The sequence below is a fragment of the Aquarana catesbeiana genome, linkage group LG05, assembly GCF_042186555.1.
Source record: "Aquarana catesbeiana isolate 2022-GZ linkage group LG05, ASM4218655v1, whole genome shotgun sequence".
In the NCBI taxonomy this organism is placed as follows: Eukaryota; Metazoa; Chordata; class Amphibia; order Anura; family Ranidae; genus Aquarana; species Aquarana catesbeiana.
Genome location: NC_133328.1, coordinates 472,659,609 through 472,684,205, shown reverse-complemented (window position 1 = coordinate 472,684,205; position 24,597 = coordinate 472,659,609). Strand labels below are relative to the sequence as shown.

Genomic DNA, 24,597 nt, shown 5'->3' with positions numbered 1-24,597 from the left:
ATTTAAGGATTTTGAAGGGTTAGTCAGATATATGATTAATTGTATCAAGTAGGATCATCAATTTCATATCTAGTTTGAAACTTATTAATTGAAACCGCTGTGTAGGAAGCTTACAGTTGGGTGAGGAACAGCCAAACTCTGCTACTATGGTGAGGTTGTGAAACTTCATGTCACAAGTCAAAAACCATGGCAAGACTGAGTACAGCAACAAGATACAAGGTGAAGATTTCAAGGCAGGCTGGTGTTTCAAGATGTTCTGTTCAAGCTCTTTTGAAGATGCATAAAGAAACGGGTAATGCTGAGGTTCATGGATGCAGTGGTCCGCCAAGGAAACTTAATGCAGCATGTAAAAGCATGTCGTGGTTACTTCCCTTTTGACATCAGAAGATGTCCAGCGGTGCCCTCGGCACAACCAGAGGAAACCAGCACCCATCTACTGTCCGGAGAAGTCTGGCCAGAAGTGGTCTTCATGGAAGAATTGTGAACAAAAAAGCCTTACCTCCAGCATGGAAATTAGGCTAAGCGACTCAACTATGCAAAAAACCTAAGAACTGGGGTGCAAAAAAAATGGCAGCAGCTGCTCCTAGACTGATGAGTGAAAATTGGAAATGTATGGCTGTAGCAGAAGGTAGTTTGTTTTGCAGAGGGGCTGGAGAACAGTACAATAAGTGTTTTCAGGCAACAGTGAAGCATGGTGGAGGTTCCTTCCAAGTTTGGGGGTGCATTTCTGCAAATGGAGTTGGAGATTTGGTCACGATCAATGCTAAAAAATACAGGCAGATATTTATCCATCATGCCATACCATCAGGGAGGAGTGTGATTGGCCCCACATTTTTCTGCAGCAGGACAATGACCCTAAACATACAGGCAATGTCACTAAGATCTTCACTTCACTGTCTTCAGTGTAAAGAGGATCAAGGAGTCCTGGAAGTGAGGGTTTGGACCCTACTGATCTCAACATTGTGTCTGTCTGGGATTGCATGAAGAGGGATTTGAGGCAGCTTACATCTAGAAGATCAGTGGTTCCTTCTGTAAGATGTTTGGAACAACCTACTTGCTGAGTTCCTTCCATAACTGAGTGCAAGTGTACTTGGAAGAATTTATGCAAAAGCTAGTGTCACCAAATATTGAATTGCGTTTTTGGATTTCCCTTCTATTCATTTACTGTCTTATTTTGTTAATTGAGAAAAAACAATATAAATATTAACCCTTTCATGACTAAGCCTATTTTTGAAATTTGGTGTTTACAAGTTAAAATCCGTATTTTTTGCTAGAAAGTTACTTAGAACCCCCATATATTATATTTTTTTTAGCAGAGAATCTAGAGAATAAAATGGAGATTGTTGCAATATTTTATATCACACGGTATTTGTGCAGCGGTGTTTTAAATGCAAATTTTTGGGGAAAGGGACACTTTCATGAATTTTAAAAAATCCAAACAGTAAAGTTACCCCAATTTTTTTGTATAATGTGAAAGATGTTATGCCGAGTAAATAGATACCAAACATGTCACGCTTTATAATTGCACGCACTCGTGGAATGGCTACAAGCTACGGTACCTAAATTTCCATAGGCGACGCTTTAAACATTTTTTTGCGGTTACCAGGTTAGAGTTCCAGAGGAGGTCTAGTGCTAGAATTATTGCTCTCGCTCTGTCGATCGCGGCGATACCTCACATGTGTGATTTGAACACTGTTTACATATGCGGGTGCGACTTACGTTTGCGTTTTCTTTGCTGCGCGAGCTCGCGGAGACGGGGGCGCTTTAAATTTTTTTTTTATTATTATATATTTATAAATTTGTGTTTAAAAAAAATAAAATAAAATTTTTTGATGACTTTTTTATTGCTGTCACAAGGAATGTAAACATCCCTTGTGACAGTAATAGGTGGTGACAGGTACTCTTTATGGAGGGATCGGGGGTCTAAAAGACCCCCAATCCCTCCTTCGCACTTCAAAGTATCCAGATTGCAGAAAACGGTGATTCTGAATACTGTGTATATTTTTAAAATCGGCGCCATTGGCAGCCAAGTAAACGGGAAGTGACATCGCTTCTGCGTTTTACAATGAGAACGCTGGAATGAAGCCACCCACAGCTTCGTTCCAGCCTGCCCCCAGCCACCAGAGGCAGCCGATTGGCCACCGGGCCTCCCAATCGAACAGGAGGCCTGGTAAGAGTGGCGGGAGGGGGGGGGGACGTCCCCTCCCGCTCCTCCGGTATAACAGCCGAGCGGCTTTCAGCCGCATCGGTTTGTTATATTCGGATAGCCGATCGCCGGCTCTAAACAACGGTATCAGGATGATGCCTCCAGCTGCGGGCATCATCCCGGTATAACCCTCGAAAGCATACGCTCGGCAGGAAGGGGTTAACACTTCTATTTCTGAAAGCCTTCTTAATTTACAGAATTTTTTTCACACCTGCCTAAAACATTTGCACACTAGTGTATATAATATTGGAACATTTGGGAGATTGGTCAGCAATTCAGTTTTCCTATATAATGGAACAAATCAACATACTGTATGTATTGCAGACCATTACTCACTCTGCTTTGGTATGTGGGATCTGCACAATCTAAGGTTTTATTTGCACAGGAGTCCGGTGGACAAACTAGATGCATGAACACCATGGGGTTGACTTGGTAAAGGCAAATTGAAAGAGTGTTTTTGCTTGCACGTGATTAGAAGATGGAAGTCAGCAGAGCTTCCCCTTTTCATTAAGCTCTATGGAAAATTTCCTTGCAAGTGAATAGCTGAATCAACGTGTGTGTAGCCAGCAAAAGCATGACCAGACTTGTACCTTGGCTGCAGCTAATTGGTTTGTATGCAGCCCTAAGACATAGGCTGCTGTGTGTGTGTGTGTGTGTGCGTGTGTGTGTGCTCACAGATGCAGCTGAACACCACCTCAAAACAGCAGCACTATCTGCCCTAATTTGCCCATCTGAATAAAGATTTTTTACTTCTGCTAGTCAATCAGGATTGCCTGCAGGATATCTGTTCACTTGATTGATATCTGTTCAAGGGCAATGTTTTGATGACTTTTCCAAGTACATTCATCTTCTTCCTTTTTTTTTTTTTTTCTCAGTAAAATGCAGTGTCATGTTATAGGGCCTTAAACAATTATGCGTTATGATCTCCTTCTGTTTGTTACTGCTTGAATATTTGATTTTTTTTTTTTTTTTTTCAGGGCTCCACAAATGCAAAAGAGCTGTCTGAAAAAGGGGTGAAAATCTGGGATGCAAATGGTTCCAGAGATTTCTTAGATAAGCAAGGCTTTACTTCGCGAGAGGAAGGGGACCTTGGACCTGTATACGGTTTTCAATGGAGGCATTTTGGCGCAGAATACAAAGACATTCATACAGGTAAACTTGCAATGGCTTATGGTCAGTCTGGTCATGTGACGACTGCTGGCCAATGAGGATCAGAAGAAGGGTTGTGTGTGTTTTACTCAACATCTCTTAGTGTTTTAAAGCATCTCCATAGAAGTCTAACAAAGCTTGCTAGCAGCACCTGCAATTTTTGAGGCTTTTTATTTAGCTTTGTTTTGGAGTTATTGCGGTTATGAGATCCCAGGATGCATTGGGAAGCCAACAAGCGAACTGAAAAGACATCATAAGCTGTCACTTCCGGTTCATGTGTATATATTCTGGAAGTGTCAGGGGAAGACGTCACACCCGGTGTGGAGCAGCAGGAAGGTGAGTGGGGTCTTGGCAGACTGCACACATTGTGTGCAACATGTGAGCGGGGACCGTAGAAAGTGAGCTGAGCGGCAGAGGATCAGCAGAGAGGGGACCTGAGCAGGAGAAACTAGTAAATGTCACATGTGGTGAACAGCATGGGAGCAATATAGTGGGAGGTGAGCAGGGAATAGAAAGGGGAGAATCTGCACAGCTTGGAGGGGTACTACTGTGTAGGGGATATGTTGAGTGGGGGTACCAAGCTGGGGTTCTTCTGGGCCCCTTTAAAACAAATATAAAATCTACGCACACAGGGCATTTGCCAAGGTTCAAAAAAAGCATGTTGAAGCGGTAGGCGCTTTAATGTGTGTTGAAATCAAAGCAAGTGTAAATGAGCCTTAAGACGTGTATTCACATGTTGGGTGCCCTCCATACAATGTGTGTTTTAACATGCACATAGGTGAGAATACAGTCACATTTTGATCTTTTTGTTTTTCACATCAGATTTATTTTTATCCCCTACAGATTACACAGGACAGGGAGTTGACCAGTTGCAGAGAGTCATTGAAACAATTAAAAACAATCCAGATGACAGGAGGATCATTATGTGCAGTTGGAATCCCAAAGGTTGTCTGTTTAAAATACTACTGTATTATTACTTTTTTTTTTTTTCCCTTGTAAATGTGTGTTTTTATTTTTTTACAGATGAAATGTTTCTGCATCTATAGGAATTTTGGGTTAAGCCAGTTTTGGGAAATCTTCATTCAATCACACAAGCTTACAATCGCTATTTATTCCCCCTTTTTAGATCTCCCTTTGATGGCACTTCCCCCATGTCATGCTCTTTGCCAATTCTATGTCATCAACGATGAGTTGTCGTGTCAGTTATACCAGCGATCTGGAGATATGGGCCTAGGTGTACCATTCAACATTGCAAGTTATGCTTTATTAACCTATATGATAGCGCACGTCACAGGATTGAAGGTAATTTTGGATAAAATTGTATTGTTCTGTCTAATGGTGGTATATATTATACATGTGTTGTAAATTGTTAAATTTGGCCTATGCAGGCCTGGCAAGGGTGCTTGGGCACCCCAGCTGTGAATAGATACATCTATTTTAAACATTTTAATGTTGAATTAAAAAAAAAAATAAGGAGCAATATGTTTTTTCTTCTTTAATGACCTTTTCACTTTTTTTTTTTTTGTTTTTTTTTTTTGTTATCCAAGCCTGGTGACTTTATACACACACTGGGAGATGCTCATGTTTACCTCAATCATGTTGAACCATTAAAAACTCAAGTAAGTTTACACTATTATATTCTGCTGATAAAAGATGCATAGTCCACGGTATCTATTATATTTAGCAGGGAGCAGGAATATAGTTCTCTGTAAGCTGTGAAGGACTAGGGAAATGAGCCACATTTCTTATGGAAGTAAACTTAAATTTCAGTGAGATTAGCAGGTGGGTTTGTGCCTGAAACTTTTTAACACCTTTTTTTCCTAATGAAAAGGTCTGGTCTTCTAAGCTACATAAATATATAATCACATTTGCCAGGAAAATTGAAAGTTGTCTCCAATAGAGTTCACACAACATGTACGCCTTTTCAGTTCTGTCTTTAGCTTTGCACACAGCCTGGTACAAGAAGAGATTTGGCTGTGTGTGCTACCCATGCTTGACCATGTAGTGACACAAGAGTGCATACTGAACATGATACCATGCTACCCAAAGAAACATGTATCCCTGAGAGCAATTTGCATGTATTTGGGGAAAAAAAAAAAAAAAATCACTTTTTTTAGGCCTTATGCACACTGGATAGTTTTGCAGGTGGGGACAGGCATCTGGTGTTGGGTGGTTTTTTTGTTTTTTTTTTACCTTGCAACTAAACTCTACTTGGTACTCTACTCTATGGGTCCGTGCGCACACAGGGGTTTATTTACTAAAGGCAAATCCACTTTGCACTGCAAGAGCACTTGGAAGTGCAGTCACTGTAGATCTGGGGGGGGGGGTACATGCAAGGAAAATAGCATTGTAGCTTGCTCATGATTGGATGATAAAATCAGCAGAGCTTCCCATCATTTCAGACCTTCCCCTCAGATCTACAGTGACTGCACTTTCAGTGCACTTGTAGTGCAGAGTGAATTTGCCTTTAGTAAATAAACCCCATAAGCTTTTAGCAGTGTTTAGAGGCAGGGAAAACAACCTACTGCCAGTGCATTCAGAAGCAGCAGAGCTTTGGCAGGAAAAACGCTAAACACTAGACTCGATTAGAGGTTGAGTGTCAATTCAGTACATTGGCCAGAATAATATATATAATTATTCTGGCATTGAAATGGATTAACGTGTTGAAGTGTAGACACTTTTACAAACATCCAGCTTTTTTTTTTTTTTCTTCTTCTGCCAAAACACTGCTTCTAGAAGAGTTTGCAAAACGTCCTGTGTGCATGAGGCCTCATAGTCTTGGTGTTTTCGGATGTGAAAAGTTTTGTATAAAAAAAAAAAAAAAAAAAAGTTTTTTCGGTTTTTTTTTGCTATATATTCCAGCTTCAAAGAAAACCTAGGCCATTTCCTAAGCTGAAAATCCTTCGCCAAGTGGAAAACATCAATGACTTCAAAGCAGAGGATTTCAAGATTGAAGGTTATGATCCTCATCCTACTATCAAAATGGAAATGGCTGTATAATGTGTGGGTTTTTTTTAATGGTAGTCTTTGTATAGTAAACTAATATTTGCAGTTATGCACTAAAGGTTCAAGTTTGTATATGGCTGTGTATGTTCATTTTATGTGGCAAAATTCTAAAGTTTTATTCATTTTAGTAATTTAAAGTATAAATTGTGACTGTTTCCTACAAACACTCATACATACTATGCCAACTTTATTCTTGTATATGCCTGAAGTGGATGTTTAGCAGCAGTCAAATGAAAGTTTCTGGTTTTAGCACCACTCCAGCCACAGAATGTTAGTTTGTGAAGATATAGAATGTCTGTCTGCTTTCAAATATCTTTTCCTGTTCTCTGACATCCTTCACCTAGATTGAAATTTATCAGTTAATATCACAAATGGAGGCAGTAAACGTAACTTTATTTTTTTGTTTTTAAAGTAGAAAAAAAAAAAGTTCTATGGAGGATGGCTGTCTGAAGAAAGTTCACATAGAATTTAAATTTACCCTGGTATGACTGTTTCAATAAAATCATTTTGTAATAATTTTACATGAATTACAGACTCACAATGAATAGACTGCTATAATTTGATTTCTTAGTTCATTAACCGCTTCCCGACCGCCTCACGCAGATATACTGCGGCAGAAGGGCACATACAGGCAGATTAACATACCTGTACATTGCCCTTTAAGAGGCTGCTTGCTGTTGCCTGCGCCCGCCGGAAGGTCTGTGTTAGTGATCGCGGGTCTAGCGGACTTGATGACCGCGGGGATACTCGCGTTCGTCTCACGGTAAGGAAGAACTGAGAGATGCTAATGTAAACAAGCATTTCCCCGTTCTGCCTAATGACAAGACACTGATCACAGCTCCCTGTGATCAGTGTCGTGTCCCACACAACCCCCCCAACATTTAGAATCAGTCCCTAGGACACACTTAACTCCTACAGCACCACCTAGTGATTAACACCTTCACTGCCAGTCACATTTACACAGTACTGCATTTTTAATCGCTGTATAAATGTGAATGGTCCAAAAATAGCGCCAAAAGTGTCTGATCTGTCCGCCATAATGTCGCACAATAAAAATCACTGATCGCCTCCATTACTAGTAAAAAATAAAAAATTAATAAAAATGCCATAAAACTATCCCCTATTTTGTAGACACTATAACCTTTGCGCAAACCAATCAATAAACTCTTATTGCGTGGTTTTTTTTTTTTTTTTTTTACCAAAAATATGTAGAAGAATACGTATCGGCCTAAACTGAGGGAAAAAATGTTTTTTTAATATTTTTTTGGGGGATATTTATTATAGCAAAAAGTACAAAATATAGCCTTTTTTTTTTTTTTTTTTTTTTTTTTTTTTTGTTTATAGCGCAAAAGATAAAACTGCAGAGGTGATCAAATACCACCAAAGAAAGCTATATTTGTTGGAAAAAAAAGAGAACGTCAATTTTGTTTGGGAGCCACATCGCACGACCGCGCAATTGTCAGTTAAAGCGACAGTGCTGAATCTCAAAAAGTGCTCTGGTCTTTGGCCATCCAAATGGTCCGGGGCTTAAGTGGTTAAGGAACACTGGAATTCAGATATAGTTGGGTTCCAGGAGTACTGGAAAACAGAAATTTTGGGGCAGTTTTGTATAATCCCTTCAGGGTTTTTTTATTTTGTTTGCAAATGCCCAATGTCTATCTACAATTTGCTCTGCTGAAGCAAGTCTAAAGCTTGTCATACATTTTTCGTATTCAATTTCCTTTAGATTTACTTTCAATCATGTAGTGCAAGGGCCTGCCTGATTGCATACAAATTGAAAGTGTCTGGATTTGACCTCATATTATATGGTTTTGGTAAATTTAAAGGAAAACTGTATAATGTATGGGTAGCCCTAACCCCTTTTTCTTTAAGATTTCTGCTACAGAGCTGCCCTTTGTAGCTATGTGGATTAGCCTTTCCATGGCCTGATATTGGGAGTGCCACACCTAGCCCCTGTGGGCCTTGCCTGCCATGTAACCTTCGGGCATGGGTTTCTGCATTGTAGTGCTTTCCAGACAAGAATGTAACTGTAGATCGCTCTCCAGGTCCAGTGCACTGCACAGCCTTTGGTGTGACCCTATGGCTGAAGATCCAATTTGAATAGGGCGAGTGCTAGATGTACTCCAACATGCACATGTGTTATTTTGCTGGATGAAGTTCTCTCCATGAACCTACATAATGGCTTTAATGTAGGAGAGCACTAAAAGCTCCTATGTTGGTGTCTGTATTACTGTGATGAGCAGAGTTAGAAATGGATTTCTTATCTAGGTGTGGGGAAAGAATAGTATTGAAATCATTGCAAAGTGTAGGTGTTTCTTGTGCGTGTATGAATGATATGAAGTAGGTGGTTAAAGAGGGGGGGGGGGGGGGGGGGTTTGCTTTTCATTAGGGGCATAGCTCTGGTCTGTAAGACAGAACTATGATATTGCAGTATGTATTGGCTCCATCCCTAGGCCACATTCACCAAACTAAGGCATCTTCAGTGTTTAACATTCAATTATAACAAATGCGTAAATACATTCATAATAAAAGGTAGCTTTGTTGCAGCATCTACTACAATCAACATGTTAGCTTATGTGGAACAAAGTGACACACATTTTCAAGGAGATCACTTTCAAAGTACATTTAGTGACATATAGATACCACCAGATGGAGCTCCTGTCCCAAAACTTTGACCAACTCATTGAGCAAACACCAGAGGTGCAATATATCAAAACTTGGAGGCAATAACATTGGTGTCACATAAGTGTCCAGGGTGATTTGGCTGTTTACAGCTTAGATTCAGGTGCCATGCGTGCTCAGTCTGGATGTTCATTATAAAGTTCTCTGAGTAGAAAAGGTAGGTATGAGGAAGGGGTTCAGGCTGGGCAGTTCTGTTGGAAGCAGTAAATAGTGGGAGTGCCCTATAGTGGCAGCAGTTCAGTGCTGCACTGTTTTCAGTTAGGCTTTAAATGGTGTTGAGCTTAAAGGGGTTGTAAACCCTCGTGTCTTTTTTCACCTTAATAGATCCTATCTATTAAGATGAAAAAACTTCTGACACCAACTGCCCCGCCCCCCCCCCCCCCCCCCACTCGCCTGAGCCAGTTTTTTCCCTGGGCGACGCGCTGTACCTCTCTGCCTGGGGTTCTTCGCTCTTGATTGGCTCCCGCTGCTGTCAATCACATTGCTCCCATGCGCAGTGCGAATGCAACACACATGTGTGAACCAGATACATTTAAATGAATGTATTTTAAAATGTCCTGCGAATTGGATGCAGTGTAAGCTGCATCTAATTCGCATAGATGGGAACAGGGGCTGATAGTGTGTTCTGATGATGAGGAGGCTCTCCACCATCAGAACTAAAAAAAAAAAAAAACATAGTTGTAGTGATTTCCTCATTCACAGCAAGTGTGTGGATAAGGGAATTGGGTGTTTTTTTTTTTTTTTTTAATCAGCACTTTGAGGATAAAAAAAAAAAAGTTTAACCAGTTCCTACCTGGCCTATAGTAATTAAACAGCCGAGCGGGTCTTTCGACATTCTGGGTGGACATCATATGACATTCTCCTGGAACAAGCCCCATGGGTGCCTGCGCGATCTGTCTGCCACAAGACACCGCCGATGACTGATTAGTGTACCAGCCCGCTGCCGGTACCATATGATCACTGACAAATCACAGCAGATCACACAACAATTGGAAACAATGAATGGCTTTGATTCATGCCATTCATTGTTACAATTGTGTTGTTAGCTGTGATTGGTCACAGTGATCATATGGTACAGACAATGCTAATTGCAGGGCCATTTTTTATTATTAATTTATTTAATTTTTTTTTTTTTTTTTTTTTTAATATAAGCCCCTCTATGTTCTAATAACATGTGCTCCTGTCTGTGTGTTTATATTTTAAAAAGCCTCCTTTTACCTCGTTTTACAGCGTGTTCCCCGCGATCACGTTACCGGCCGTGTCTTCTCTCTGCCTGGCTGACGGATTCAGCAGGCAGGGCCAAGATTTCCCTGCTGACGTCAGCCAAGATGTGAGGACAGAGCCAGCCATCACGTGATCATGGGGAACAACTGTGATATACGGTAAAGGAGGTATTTTTTAAAATAAAGCACAAACAGGAGCACTTGCTATTAGAACAGAGAGGGGCTTATATAGTGTTTTAAAAGTTATGAGCAGCAGGAGTGGAGGGAGCTGGTTCTGACACAGGCAGGGAGGACAGCAGGGCTGCCAATGACGGAGGCACGTAAACGGACCACGGTGTCAAGGCTCAGCGACCATAATACACCGTGGTCAGTTTACAAAGGGGAGGGCATAGCCAGGCAGGATCAGCCAGGTGTTACAGAGGGCCAAATGACACAGCGCAAGCATTGTGCTGTATAACATCCTTTAAAGGGACAGGATCCTTTTGTTAACACCCCCAATAAAATCACTTATCACTTTTATTGCTGTCACAAGGAATGTAAACATCCTTGCGACAGCAATAGGCATGTGAAAAGGAATTTACGGAGAGATCTGGGGTCTATAAGACACTTAAAAGCATTCAAAACATCAAAATCATTGTTTTTGAATGCTTTCAATCTTTTAAAAATGGCGATGTTGACATCTGGATAAACCGGAAGTGAAGTCAGGTCATCGTTTCCGGGTTACCATAGCAGAGAGACAATCCCGGCTTTGTTCGGCTGTCCAACGAGCTGGTGGGGGGGACGCCCACTCCCGCTGCTTGTAAAAGCAATCCAGCTCTAAAAAAACGGTACTGGGGTAATGCCTGCAGCTGCAGGCATCACCAGGGTACAACCACCTGAAGTTCAGCAACATATGGGGGTGTCGCTGGTCAGTAAGTGGTTAAGTAGTTGGATTATAGCTGTTAACGCTGGATCTTTTTTTTTTTTTTTTTGTTAGGATTTTCTGGTCATTGTGTATTATCTTGTTAATCCAATTGTACTGATATTGGAGACCATTGTGTGTTGAGGTAAACCGAGATCAAACCATTAATCATAATAAATTAAGGGTGCTATATTTCAACCCTTTCCTCCTTGATTAGCTTCTGCCAAACATCTCCACCTGGGAACTGGTACTGTGACACTGATTCTGGTTTCATTTCTGTGGAATAGCCAGGATCCTAAAAGAAACATGAGCAGATAAAATGTAATTACTTCTACTTAAACAAAAAAAACTACCCGAGACAATTAAAAAAAAAATATTGCTGCTTTTGAATCATCTGTTTAGGTAATAAACAGAAAAATAATGACTACTTACCAGTAGTTCCTTTTTTTTCTTTTTAAGAGAAACTCTGGCCAGAACATACTTTTTGGATAAAGTGAGGAACATGGCTGGAATTTAAATAATTACCAAGGAATGTGTAGGGCATAATTACTAATTTCTCCTTTTAAAATTTTAGGTTGTCTGGACATCATGTCGATCCAATGACATTGATACTTTGTAAGGCACCAACTCATAACAGTTATGCAGAAGTGAAATTAATACTCCACTGGTCCATAATTGTTGAGGGTCAGTGATTTAAAAAGTATTGAAGGCATAAACGGGGCTTAATCATAGATAGCTGGCTGTCGATGGGTGAAATGCGTCAAAAGATTTAGGTAAGGTTGAGTTTTAACCATCCTAATAAATGCTGAAACTGGTGTGTGTCATTTGCTCCTTTCTTTGGTTTAGGAGACAGACAGGTAATTAGCATTTTCAAGAAAAGATCGATGAAAGCCTACACATTCCTTAAATATATATTTCCTTTAAAAGTATAACTCTAGCCTAAACTTCTTTGAAAAAAATTGCAGGAGAGTGGTACAGCCAATTAGGTTTTTTTTTTTATTGATCTTTATTGGGTAGATTTTCTATAAGCTCCTGTCCCAGTGATCACTGTCACAGAAAGAAAAGGTTTCAGACTGCAATCCCCCAAACAGGGATTCTTGTAGCTATATAAACCTGACAGGTTCTAACCTTTCTCCACTGTAATGACAGTGTTCCTATTGATGTATGGGTATGCTCTCATTTGCTGTCATTTCCCTCATTTGCTGTATCTGTGATCTCAGTGAAAAGAATTGGGCTGCTGTCACACGACTGTTTCAATCAGGTCCACCTGTCAGTTTTTCCGGTGGACCTGATCGAATGGTCCATTCACCCCTTGGATGGGTGGGTATAAACAGACTTGGGGCCAACAAGCAAACAAACAGAAGGGGATCTGTCCTCTGTCTAGGCGGATCAGCTCAGAGGTAGTTAGGTGTAAATGGACAGTGGAGTTCATTTACACCCAGCTGCTGACAGAGCAGAGTGGGCTTGATCATTCAACTGCTCTGCTCTGATCAGCAGTGGATCAGCTGATCAAAAGGGAGTCCATCCTGTGTGAAAAGGGCTTTAGGGAAAATTTCTAACACAAGATACAAAATGCAGTGAACAACTGTTAGATATTCTAAGCCTTTCATATATTCTATCTAAAAACAAAAAAGTTTAACCAGCAGTTCCACTTGTAAGCTTCATTCATGCATGATAATTTGCCCATCAAATCAACGTTAGTGGTAAGCTTATGTGCACAGACCTATTCCTAACTGCATAACAGTTTTTAGCAATGACTTCAAGGGCTTTTACACACCATTATGTTTTTTTTCTTCTTTATTTTCTCTGTTATATTTATTATTTGCCTGGAGCTACAATTTAAGCCAGTTTTCTAAAAGAAGATAAAATATTGGTTACCTTTGGAGGCATATAAGAAGCATTCTGGATAGCCACTGGATACATAAAGTGTTCATGGAGATGATCCACGTACTCGCACATCCTGAAACCAAAAGTCAACATACATAAAGACATACATACTGCGGACCTAGTTATGTGATATCTTTATCTACAGAGCTCATTAAGAGCTGCTTGTTTATTTCTACTAACATAAAAGGAGCAATAGATGTAGCGATGTGGACTACAGTTATAACATGGTACAAATCCCCATCACTCTTTACTTATAGACATATCCCTCTAGTGCTGGGCTGTCAGTGACTGTCATCACATCTGTGAGCCTGATCAGAAAGGATTGTGGGATTAGTAGTCTTTCAGACTGGTGTTTCATTTGCATGATATGACATCTGGATCACACATTCCAGGGATCTTTGCTACAAACTGAAGAGACTCCTGGGAGGAATTATAAAAGGGTTTCTGCAAGCTGTAAGCCAGTCTGGTTGGTGAGAGGACAATTGCCCATCCCTTGCTACTATATCTGAACACTGTGTACAGACATTTTTACCTTGGGGACATTTTATTGCATTACTGTTTGGAACACTGTACATAGACACTGTTACTTAAAACCACTTCAAGGAGTATCACTAGCTTGTTTAAGCCCCCCGGCTATTACCACACCACTGTGCCCTATCGGATAAAATTTAATGAGCTCCAACTGCCGTTGAAGACTATCATGCCTGCATCTTAGACACTGCTATTATTACCATATAAAGGGCCCTACTCTATCCCCTATTTTGCCTGATCTCTCATTAGGATATAAAGGTTGAATAGGCCAGCCTGGGGTTCCCCTATAGTGTGAAACTGCCTGTCCTAGATAGCTAACCTTTTACTGCCTTTACAGGTTATGTTTCAAGTGTTAATTCATTGTACATATGTGTAAATTGTGCTGTTGTACTGTTTTAAGCTGCCTTTTAGGGGAATTATTCTTCCGAGTCTAGGCTGTTATCCAGCACTCGACTGACAAATTCCCCTTTTTCTGTCCCTTTTATGCACACCCTTCTAAACAAGTTACTAAACCGACTCCACCACACTCAAAGAAGCAGATTAGGGCCCAGACTATAGAGTCACCAGCCAGAAATCTGCCAAAGAACTTAGTCGGGCCTTCTCTGATAGTCTCGATACAAGTGGCAGGTATCTATACTCAAGCCTTGCTGGATTCAGGAGCTCCAAGTGACTTTGCTGTATTGGGACTGCTCCAACAAGTACCTAAAACACATCCCTTTGTGTAAACGTGGAGATTTGGGGGATAGGTACTCAAAAGTGCCCATATGAAGTGTATATCCCTATCAAGATAACCTTTGATACCTCCTTGGCGGGAAAACCAGAAACTTTTGACACCTTGGCCGTTGTTTGCCCTCGACCTCCTGGAGCTGGCCACAATTCTCTACTAATATGTACCAACACCAATTTGGTGAGGAGACTGCTCACCCTATTGGCCTTGGAAGGCACCCTAGTAGGGAAGATTCCTAAATTGCAGCAAGCTTTTCAGCGTGTGCTGCAGGAAAAGAAAGCCCCCGCGGAAGGAGTAGGTAGACTATGGCGATTGGATACACAAAAAAAGTGTTAAAGCCTGGTGAAAGAACCTGCATGAAGGCCACTGTTAAACTATCCCTATGTGGGGGTAGAAGCTGATCCACTGGATGAAGATAGTGGAATAGAATTGGTCCCAGAAATTATACCCACCAAGGCCCTACTGAGAAAGGGGGGGGGGGGACCCCTGTCAGCGTGAGGAATGTAATCTGGCCAAAGCCTCGTATGGTGATTGGGAAAGTGAGTGCTGTTACCCCGGTAACAGGATGATCTGGTCTGGAAGGAAAATGGAAGAGAGACCACTGTTCAGTGCCCAAATCTGTCCCCAGATGGGAAGAGAGGATTAAAGCTCAGTTAGCCAGGTGGGAGAAAATGTTTTCCAAGAATGACTGATGTGGTTGCGCCAAGCGTGCGGCTCAATAAATAGTTAATTATATTCTGACTAATTTATGAGTGTTGATGGTACAAGTTGTCATAGCCGGGAGACAAAAATTTTCATAATTCATGATACACTCCAAGGAGTCGTCATACCAGGGGAGTGTCGTCTATACCCCCCCCCCCACCCCCCGCCAGAGGAAAGGTTGAGTGGATTATCCCCTCCAGTGGAGGATTAACGTAAATATACAAGCCTTATGTTGAAACAGAATACCCTGAACAATGGTGCCACTTTACATGAAACCAACTGACAATGGTCAAACTGGTATTTTGAGAAACCAGGAACTCAAGACCTTTGATCAAGGAAAAGCCAGGGTAAATAACCCCATTGTTTCAAAGGGTGAGATCGTATCTTCAGTAAGCACCCAGTGTTAACTCAGCTTTTCCCCAGACAATGGCAGAAGATGCCCGGTTAATTATATGCCAGAAGGACACCAATCACAAGTTGAAACAGAACCAAGAGTATGTGTGTGTATATATTTTTATATATATATATATATATATATATATATATATATATATATATATTGTGTATCTATATATATATATATATATATATATATATATATATATATATATATATATATATATATATATATATATATATACATATGTATGTGTGTGTTAAATTACAATGTTGCAACACATTTTGTAAGAATTAATGTGGACTGTAGTCATCCATGTATTGGACAAGGATTTGGCACCAGTCTTTTATGGTTAAAAGGTGGTGTTTGATTCCATAAATCTCTGTCAATCTCAATATATTTGGTTAGGTAGAAATTTCTTATAGCCAGCAAGGTACACAAGATGGGGACAGCAAATGACAGGGCATAAGGCAAGCAATCGCCATATTATATTAACATGAAACATATTAAAATACGTTTCATAATAACACTAGACATCATATTCTGGTTACACCTTCACCTTTACCATGATCACAGATGGGTGGGTGAGAATCAGGGCAGTTACCTCCCATATTTGGAACCAACCAATCACGAGATGGTAAACATGAGGAGATGGAAGTAACCATCCAACAATTTGCATCATACAAAAAGAGACACACGCATGATTCAGGGGACTGAGGACCACATATCCACACGCTGACATACACTCTCTGGATGAACACAAGCTTGGTAATAATAGATCACTCCCCATCACGTTGGACTTTGCTTTTAGGGACAAATCGAATATTCATCCTTTCCTTTAAACAGTGGTGAGATATTGATCAACTTTTTCTCCCCAAAATTATATGAATTGTATTTTACTGTTTATAGTTTAATCTTCTCAAGTACTGTGTGAAGGGTAGTTTAGTATTTAATAATTGTCCCACATTATTTGTCTTGCCGTGTGTTGAAGCTGCGTGTGGGTGAAATTAAGATCAACCTGTATTGCAACTAATTTGGCTATTGTGGTCCCAGGGAAATTATTTATTGCCCAATCCAATCTGGTAGCCCTGTTAAATTAAGACTTATTTCAAATTGATAATATCTATCTGTTGGATCCAGAAGACATGTTTTGACTTTCTTCCGGCTGGAGAAAGTCAGAAAATTGTCTTCCGAGCGACAAGAGATATTGTGTTTTTTAATTTAAGGTTAACCACACCCTTTTTTTAACATAGTCGATTGGGGATACCCTAGGGTTATTTGTCAAATATTAAGGAAAATTGTTTAGTATGAAGTTTTGTATGAAGTTGTATAATTATACTTGTAAATTAATAAAATGTATTTACTTATTAATTTAATTGGGAGATATTTATACATTGGTAAGAATTCCCCATAGATTAACGAACTCAGGAAATTATTGTGTTATGGTACTGATTTTCTGAACAAAGTTCACTTTTTTTTTTTAATCAATTGCCATAACTGGCTGGAAGCACTGTAAATCCACTGTGCTTATAGTCAGACACTAGCCTTTTATTTATAATTTACCATTCGACAATACACCAAATTATATTTAATTAAAATTCCCCATATTTATTATCATTACGATTCCATACCACACTCACAACATAGTCCTATATGACTGTTCCCTTGCTAACATTTCATTATAGCTCTGCATTATTTAGTGAAGACAGAACATAACATTCAATTAACCAACCTGTTTTCTAGGCTTCTTGACACTGAAATGTAGTCAAATATAATCAAATGCTGTACCAGTTCACAAAGACCGACTCCACCGGCATGTGGGCAAACAGGGACTGAAAGAAAGCACAATTGATACATATCGTAAATTGATTATTACCAGATTTATACAAACTGATTATTAGAGGTCTCTCATTTCTTTGTCTACTAGGAAAAGTGATACTTTAAAGTTTTTGAAAGGCTTGAAAGTTTTCAGGAATATCTTACATTTATCCGAACCTTTCAATCACTCCTAATATAGCAAGAATATTACTTATGTCTTTATGGAGAAACAAAAGCAAACTCTTTAATTGGCTTAAGCTGAACTCCAAGCAAATAGCCAAGTACGTAATTGAAATACATGTGTGTGACTTGCTTCTACTGCCAATTTATGTGACTTGTAATACAGGCACTTCTTCCAGCTATCCCAGTCAGGTCAGTGGGCTCACTTTTCTCCAATAAAGTGGCTTAACACTAAAGTAGCAGTACACGGATGAGGTCATTCTTGTGTTCTACAGAGCTTCTCTACCTCAATCTACAGGTATTCATTTATCTCCTACTGGTCTCCTGTAGGCAATGGTGAAAACTCACCTCCTCAGGGAATCCTATGCCACCTCTGCCCAGGAATTGAACTTTTACTTTTACCATCAACTCATTCCCACACAGTTATTACCTTTTTGTATCACTTGCCCCTCCCTTTTACATTGTAAGCTTTCATGGGCAGAGTCTTTGCAACCTTCTTGTATTGTACCTGTACTGTCTCTCTTTATATTGTAAAGAGCTGTGCAAACTGTTGGCACTATATAAATCCTTTATTATAATAATAGTGTTCTACCCTCCTCACAGCATGTTCACAATGCTTTACGCAGAGCACTATACAAAGCAACAGAACCTTTACTGGCTTAGTGTGCTACACAAACTCTCAGTTTGAGGCTGGGTTCACACCTATACGAATTGGATGTGCGTTTCCGGCATCCAATTCGCATTACAGAAGCCGGTTCACATATCTCTATTGCCGAGTGGGTTGCACAGGATCACTGTGTGTCTTTGGCTCAGTTTCAGGCAAAAAATCGGCCCTGATTTGTCCCTGAAACCAGGGCCGGACTGGGAATGAAAACCAGCCCTGGAAAAAATGTCATACCAGCCCCATAGCATTATTATACCAGCCCAACAGCATAGCGTCATTATTTTCTTGTTCATGAAATGGAAAACCATGCATTTTAAAGCACATTTGAAGAGTGCATTATATATAGATAAGACACATATAAAAGCACATAGGGCTTGATATATATTGCCAGAATAAGGAATAATCAAAGAACTTTATGGGCACAGTGGTGGCAATTTATGGGTACAGTGGCTGCGTTTGATGGGCACAGTGGCTGCGTTTAATGGGCACAGTGGTGGAAATTTATGGGTACAGTGGCTGCGCTTGATGGCACAGTGGCTGTGTTTAATGGGCACAGTGGCTGCAATTGATGGGTACAGTGGCTGCGTTTGATGGCACAGTGGCTGTGTTTGATGAGCACAGTGGCGGGAATTTATGGGCACAGTGGCTGCGTTTAATGGGCACAGTGGTGGCAATTTATGGGTACAGTGGCTGCATTTGATGGGCACAGTGGTGGCAATTTATGGGTACAGTGGCTGGGCTTGATGGCACAGTGGCTGCGTTTAATGGGCACAGTGGCTGCAATCGATGGGTACAGTGGCTGCGTTTGATGGGCACAGTGGCTGCGTTTAATGGGCACAGTGGCAGCGTTTAATGGGCACAGTGGTGGCAATTTATGGGTACAGTGGCTGCACTTGATGGCACAGTGGCTGCAATTGATGGGTACAGTGGCTGCGTTTGATGGGGCACAGTGGCAGCAATTTATGGGAACAGTGGCTGCGCTTGATGGGTACAGTGGCTGCGTTTGATGGTACAGTGGCTGCGTTTGATGGGGCACAGTGGCAGCAATTTATGGGTACAGTGGCTGCGTTTGATGGGCAGGGCACAGTGGCGGCAATTTATGGGTACAGAGGCTGCGTTTGATGGTATACAGTTTTCCAAGATAATCTGGCACTTGAACAAAACATGGACACCTCCCTGAAGTAGAGAGAGAGAGGGGGGGAGAGAGAGAGGGGGGAGAGAGAGAGAGGGGGGGGAGAGAGAGAGGGGGGAGAGAGAGAGAGGGGGGGAGAGAGAGGGAGAGAAATAGAGAGGGGGGAGAGAGATTTTTTTTTGTACCTTCTTGTGCTGCAGCTGCACGGCCGGCCGTTCACTTCTCTCCTTGTGCAGATTAGTGGGCAGTGCTGGCGCCGCACGGGACGAGTCACGAAGGGAAAAATCAAGCAGCCAGCACGGCGTTCTCCTGCTCCTCCCCTCAGGCACACAGAGGCATATTACTCTTTAGTTCAGTGGGCGGAGCGCTGGTGCCGGATCGGAGGAGGAGACGTACAGGCATAGGTGTGCGCAGCCTATTGCATTAGGGTGTGCACCCCAAAGCTCAAACATATGTGTGTGCATGTGTATATTTACGAAAGGTGTCAGTAGAGCAGTGAATGGTGTCATTAGGGCAGATATTGGTGGTGTCAGTAGGGCAGTTACAATATTATTTTAATAATTTTTTACATTTTTTTAGGAGGAAAAAATTGATTTTTTTTTTTAAATTTGGTGAAATATCAGGGGACTAAACATTGGAAAAATGCACCACACGGGGTGATTAGGGTGTGCCCAGGCACACCTGGCACACCCTGTGCGCACGCCTATGCGTACAGGCATTGCATAGTGCGGTGGCTGCCGCTGCTCTTTATATTGCTGACACAGGTAGCCAGCCAAGCTCCGAGCCAAAAGCGGCCCCAGCAGTACTAAGTGCAGACAGCCTACCGGGAAATATCCCGGTAGGCCAGTCCGGCCCCGGCTGAAACGGAGAACAGGGACCCACCGGACCCCTGCTGTGAGCTGCATTCATCGGAGGTGTGAACCCAGCCTGAGTGTTATAGTGCAGGAGATTACAGGTGGACCATATCAGCTGAGAATTCAGGTACTCAGACAGCCTGAACTATTAGGCCCCTTTCACACTGGGACGGCACTTTACCATCAATTTTGCGGCGCTATTCGGCTGCTAGCGGGGCGCTTTTACCCCCCCACTAGCGGCCAAGAAAGGGTTAAAACCACCGCAAAGCGCTGCGCTGCGCTGCCCATTCATTCATTAGCCGCGCTGCCCATTCATTTCAATGGGCAGGAGCGGTGTATACACCGCTCCAAAGATGCTGCTTGCGGGAGTTTTTTAACGCTCTGCAAGCGCACCGCTCCAGTGTGAAAGCACTCGGCTTTCACACTGAAGAGACAGGAGCTTTACAGGGGCTATGCAGGCGCTATTTTTAGTGCTGTAGCGCCTGTAAAGCGCCTCAGTGTGAAAAGGGTCTTACACATTAATGCATTTCATTGTGCATGTAACTGTGTTATGGCTTTTAAATATCTTTTCGGATCTCAGTTTAAAGGTGACAGAAGGCGGCAGCCCTTTCACTATAACAATATCAAATGAAAGCATTTTTACCCCATTTCTATGGTTGTAGAATGCAATATAATCAGAAAACAACTGTTGCAGAGTCCTTCCTGTTTCTGCTCTGAAGGACCAACGCTTTGTTAGATCATTTTTTGTGTAGGACTTATCCTGGATGGGAGTGACTTTTTCATTATTGATCAGCTGATGCACTTGCAGGGCTCTAATGAGGAAACTTGCAGGATCTGCATTCCTTTAGAAGTGATTAACCCTTTGGGAGCATATCACCAAAACTGACATTTTTGTTGCAGAGGGTGCCTAAAAATCTGACCTGCATCTTATTGCAGACTTCTCAAAAAATGCTATGACACAAAAACAGTGGAGAAACAAAAAGCCAAATCTGACACATTCAACGCAAAACTCCAAAAATGGACTGAACAAAATTATTTGCACCTTCTCAAAATTGTAAGAAATAATTGCATTCTAAATGCTCCTGTAATTTGTAATTAAACTCACCTGCAACAGGTGCTGACAATATAGAAATCACGCAACCAGTTAAAATGGTGAAAAAATGACTGAACCTTTTCTGTTGTGTGTCTCTGTGTGCCACACGGAGCATGGAGAAGAGAAATGCCGCATACACACGATCGGACATTCCGACAACAAAATCCTGGATTTATTTCCGACGGATGTTGGCTCAAACTTGTCTTGCATACACAGGGTCACACAAATGTTGTTGGAAATTCCGAACGCCAAGAACGCGGTGACGTACAACACATACGACGAGCCGAGAAAAATGGAGTTCAATAGCCAGTGCGGCTCTTATGCTTGATTCCGAGCATGCATGGAATTTTGTGCATCGGAATTGTGTACACACGATCAGAATTTCCGATTTTGTTGTCGGAAAATTTGAGAACCAGCTCTCAAATTTTTGTTGTCGGAAATTCCAACAAAAAATGTCCGATGGAGCCTACACACGGTCAGAATTTCCGACAAGCTCCCATCGAACATTTGTTGTCAGAAATTCCAATCGTGTGTACGCCGCAAAAGAGTAGTGAAGAATTGTCTGTGGATTTGAGAACAAAAATGATGGAAAATCATGGACAATCTCAAGGTTACAAGTCCATCCCCAGAGATCTTACTGTTCCTGTGTCCACTGTGTGCAACACTGTCAAGAAGTTTACAGCCCATGGCACTGTAGCTAACCTCCCTGGACATGGACAAAAGAGAAAAATTAACAAAGACTGCAACAAAGGATTGTTGAAATGGTGGATAAAGAACCTCGATCAACTTCCAGACAAATTCCAGCTGACATTCAGGCACAGGGTATAACTGTGTCAGATTGAATTATACGTCGCCATCTGAATGAAAAGGGACGCTATGGTAGGAGACCCAAGAGGACCCCACTGCTGACACAGAAACATAAAAATGCCAGATTGGAGTTTGCCAAAACTTACCTGAGGAAGCCAAAATCCTTTTGGGAATGTGCTGTGGACAGACAAAACAAAATTACAGCTTTTTGGTGAAGCCCATCATTCTACTGTTTTCAGAAAAAGAAATGAAGCCTTTAAAGAGAAGAATACAGTCCCTACAGTCAAACATGGTGGAGATTCACTGAATGTTTTGGGGTTGCTTTGCTGCTTCAGGCACTGGATGTCTTGACTGTGTGCATGGCATTATGAAATTTGAAGACTACCAAATAATTCTGGGGAGCAATGTAGGGCTTAGTGTTAGAAAGTTGGGTCTTCGTCAGAGGTCATGTGTTTTACAGCAAGACAATAACCCAAAACACACATCAAAAAGCACCCAGAAATGGTTTAAGACATTGCGCTGGAGAGTACTGAACTGGTCAGCAATGAATCCAGATCTAAATCCCATAAAGCACCTGTGGAGAGATCTCAAAACAGCGTTGGGAAAGGAGCCCTTCGAATCTGGGAGACCCGGGCAGTTGGCGAAAGAAGAGTGGTCCACAATTCCAGTAGAGGGGGTGTAAGAAACTCATTAATGGTTACAGGAAGCAATTGATTTCAGTTATTTTTTTCCATGGGGTGTGCTATCAAATATTAAATTGAGGGTGCAAATAATTTTGTCCAGTCTATTTGTGGAGTTTTGCGTGGAATGTGTCATATTTGGCTTTTTGTTTTTTTGTACTTGCAACAATTTTCTGGCTGAAGTGGTGCATTATCTTACAGAAATGCAGGGGTGCCAATATTTTTGGCCATGACTGTGTATATATATATATATATATATATATATATATATATATATATTTTATTTATTTAATTTGTGATATTTCCCACAAAAGTGCAGTTACCGTATAAATTCTTTGGTGGTAAAAATGGCAGCAGACAGGTCAGTTATGATGAACAGTCATAGAACACAAAGATACATCCTAACCCTAAACATTGCAGAAATTAAAAGCATAATTGTGTACTTTAGGGCTAACATAAAAACTAACATTTGTCATGACACAGATTTATGATGGTCTCAACGGTTGTCTGGTTTCTGGAATGTATTTATAGGCTTACTATTGTATTTATTTGCCATGAGAAGAACAGAGAGGTTTTCATTCACACTTCCCAATCTGCAGCTGTCAATCTGAAGAAACTGGAGAGCACGAGCTTGTAGAAACTGTTTAAACATTACTCTGTTCTGACACTACAGACCAAAAAAAAAAAAAGAGTTTAAGCATAATGTACATAAATATGCAATAGGAAGAACACACATACAGTAGCGAAGGCAAGAAAAGAAATGAATAGATAGTTAAACATTCTTTGAGCCTGTAATAGTTAGCATTTATGGAAACTATAGTGTAATTTTATTGAACACAATTTCAGTTATGATAACAGTTCTTTAAAATATATTGTGATATCCACGCTTTACATGCCTGCATATTTTTATTTTTCCATTCCATAGAGATTTGTTGCCACTAGAGGCAGTGTAGATAATCTACCTCTGTTACTCTTCCAACAACTGTTGTGATAAGATAAGACACACAATATTTTCATAGTTTTCAATAAGCCTTGACTCGTAAGCTTGCATTGTGCTATTTTGGCTTTTGCTAAGTTAACAGTCTGTATTCCTTTAAACAGCCCAAAAACCTTTAAAGCATTAACACACACTAATGAGGTTATAAATATTAAACTCATCTTTTTTACGTGTCTAAAAAAAGTCTATACATTCCTTGTAACCACATTCCTCAGTATAATGTCCTGGTCTGAGGATATATAGATAAATGTCAGTCCTTTAAAAGCTACCAGCTGACACTCTGTGTGCCTATTAGCCGCCAAACATGACTGTCACTGATAATATTTGTAGCTGCTAACAATCAGAAACCAATCAGAGTGGTTCCTTATCACGTAATGACTATGTCACATTATCTGACATCACGTCATTAGGAATCACTCTGATTGGATATAATAATCATGTGCAAATTGGGGGGGTTTATTCAGAAAATAATGGTTTCAGCCTTCAGTGGCAACTGAATCCTGTGTGCCTCTGTTTAACCATTTGACCTTCGGAAGGTTTTACCCCCTTCATGTCCATTTGCCATTTAGCACTGCGCTACTTTGCGTCGTCATGCAACACTGTACGTAAATTAAATTTATATTTTTGTTTTCTTTAATAGAGCTCTCTTTTGGTGGTATTTTATCATCACTGGGTTTTATTTTTTATTATATACCGTATTTATCGGCGTATAACACGCACCGGCGTATAACACGCACCTCAATTTAGGAGGGAATTTTAAGGAAAAAAACTTTTAGGAGGGAAGTTGAAGGGAAAAAAACTTACATTTAAATGCCCATCATTGCAGCCTTCTCAGTGCAGCCTTGCCCCAGTCCAGCCTTGCCCAGTGCAGCCTTGTCAGTGCAGCCTTGTCAGTGCAGCCATGTCAGTGCAGCCTTGCCAGTGCAGCCATGTCAGTGCAGCCTTGCCAGTGCAGCCTTGC

At 41.0% G+C, this 24,597-nt stretch overlaps 2 protein-coding genes across 2 annotated transcripts in view; one reads left to right on the top strand and one right to left on the bottom strand.

The window, feature by feature from the left end:
• The window catches only part of TYMS (thymidylate synthetase), a gene marked incomplete in the record, with an annotated part of 16,912 nt that extends 9,373 nt beyond the window's left edge, over window positions 1-7,539 (top strand). The window contains 5 exon segments of the mRNA XM_073631437.1: window positions 3,182-3,358; window positions 4,199-4,300; window positions 4,482-4,657; window positions 4,903-4,974; window positions 6,218-7,539. Coding sequence (XP_073487538.1) covers window positions 3,182-3,358; window positions 4,199-4,300; window positions 4,482-4,657; window positions 4,903-4,974; window positions 6,218-6,355 — 665 coding nt within the window.
• Window positions 4,860-24,597, bottom strand: part of ENOSF1 (enolase superfamily member 1) — a 95,202-nt gene continuing 75,464 nt past the window's right edge. The window contains exons 13-16 of the mRNA XM_073631436.1: window positions 23,177-23,306; window positions 17,144-17,243; window positions 13,046-13,127; window positions 4,860-11,462 (exon numbers count right to left, since the gene is read on the bottom strand). Of these exons, the coding sequence (XP_073487537.1) occupies window positions 11,355-11,462; window positions 13,046-13,127; window positions 17,144-17,243; window positions 23,177-23,306 (420 nt within the window). The 3' untranslated portion in view covers window positions 4,860-11,354. The remainder of the gene's footprint in view (window positions 11,463-13,045; window positions 13,128-17,143; window positions 17,244-23,176; window positions 23,307-24,597) is intronic.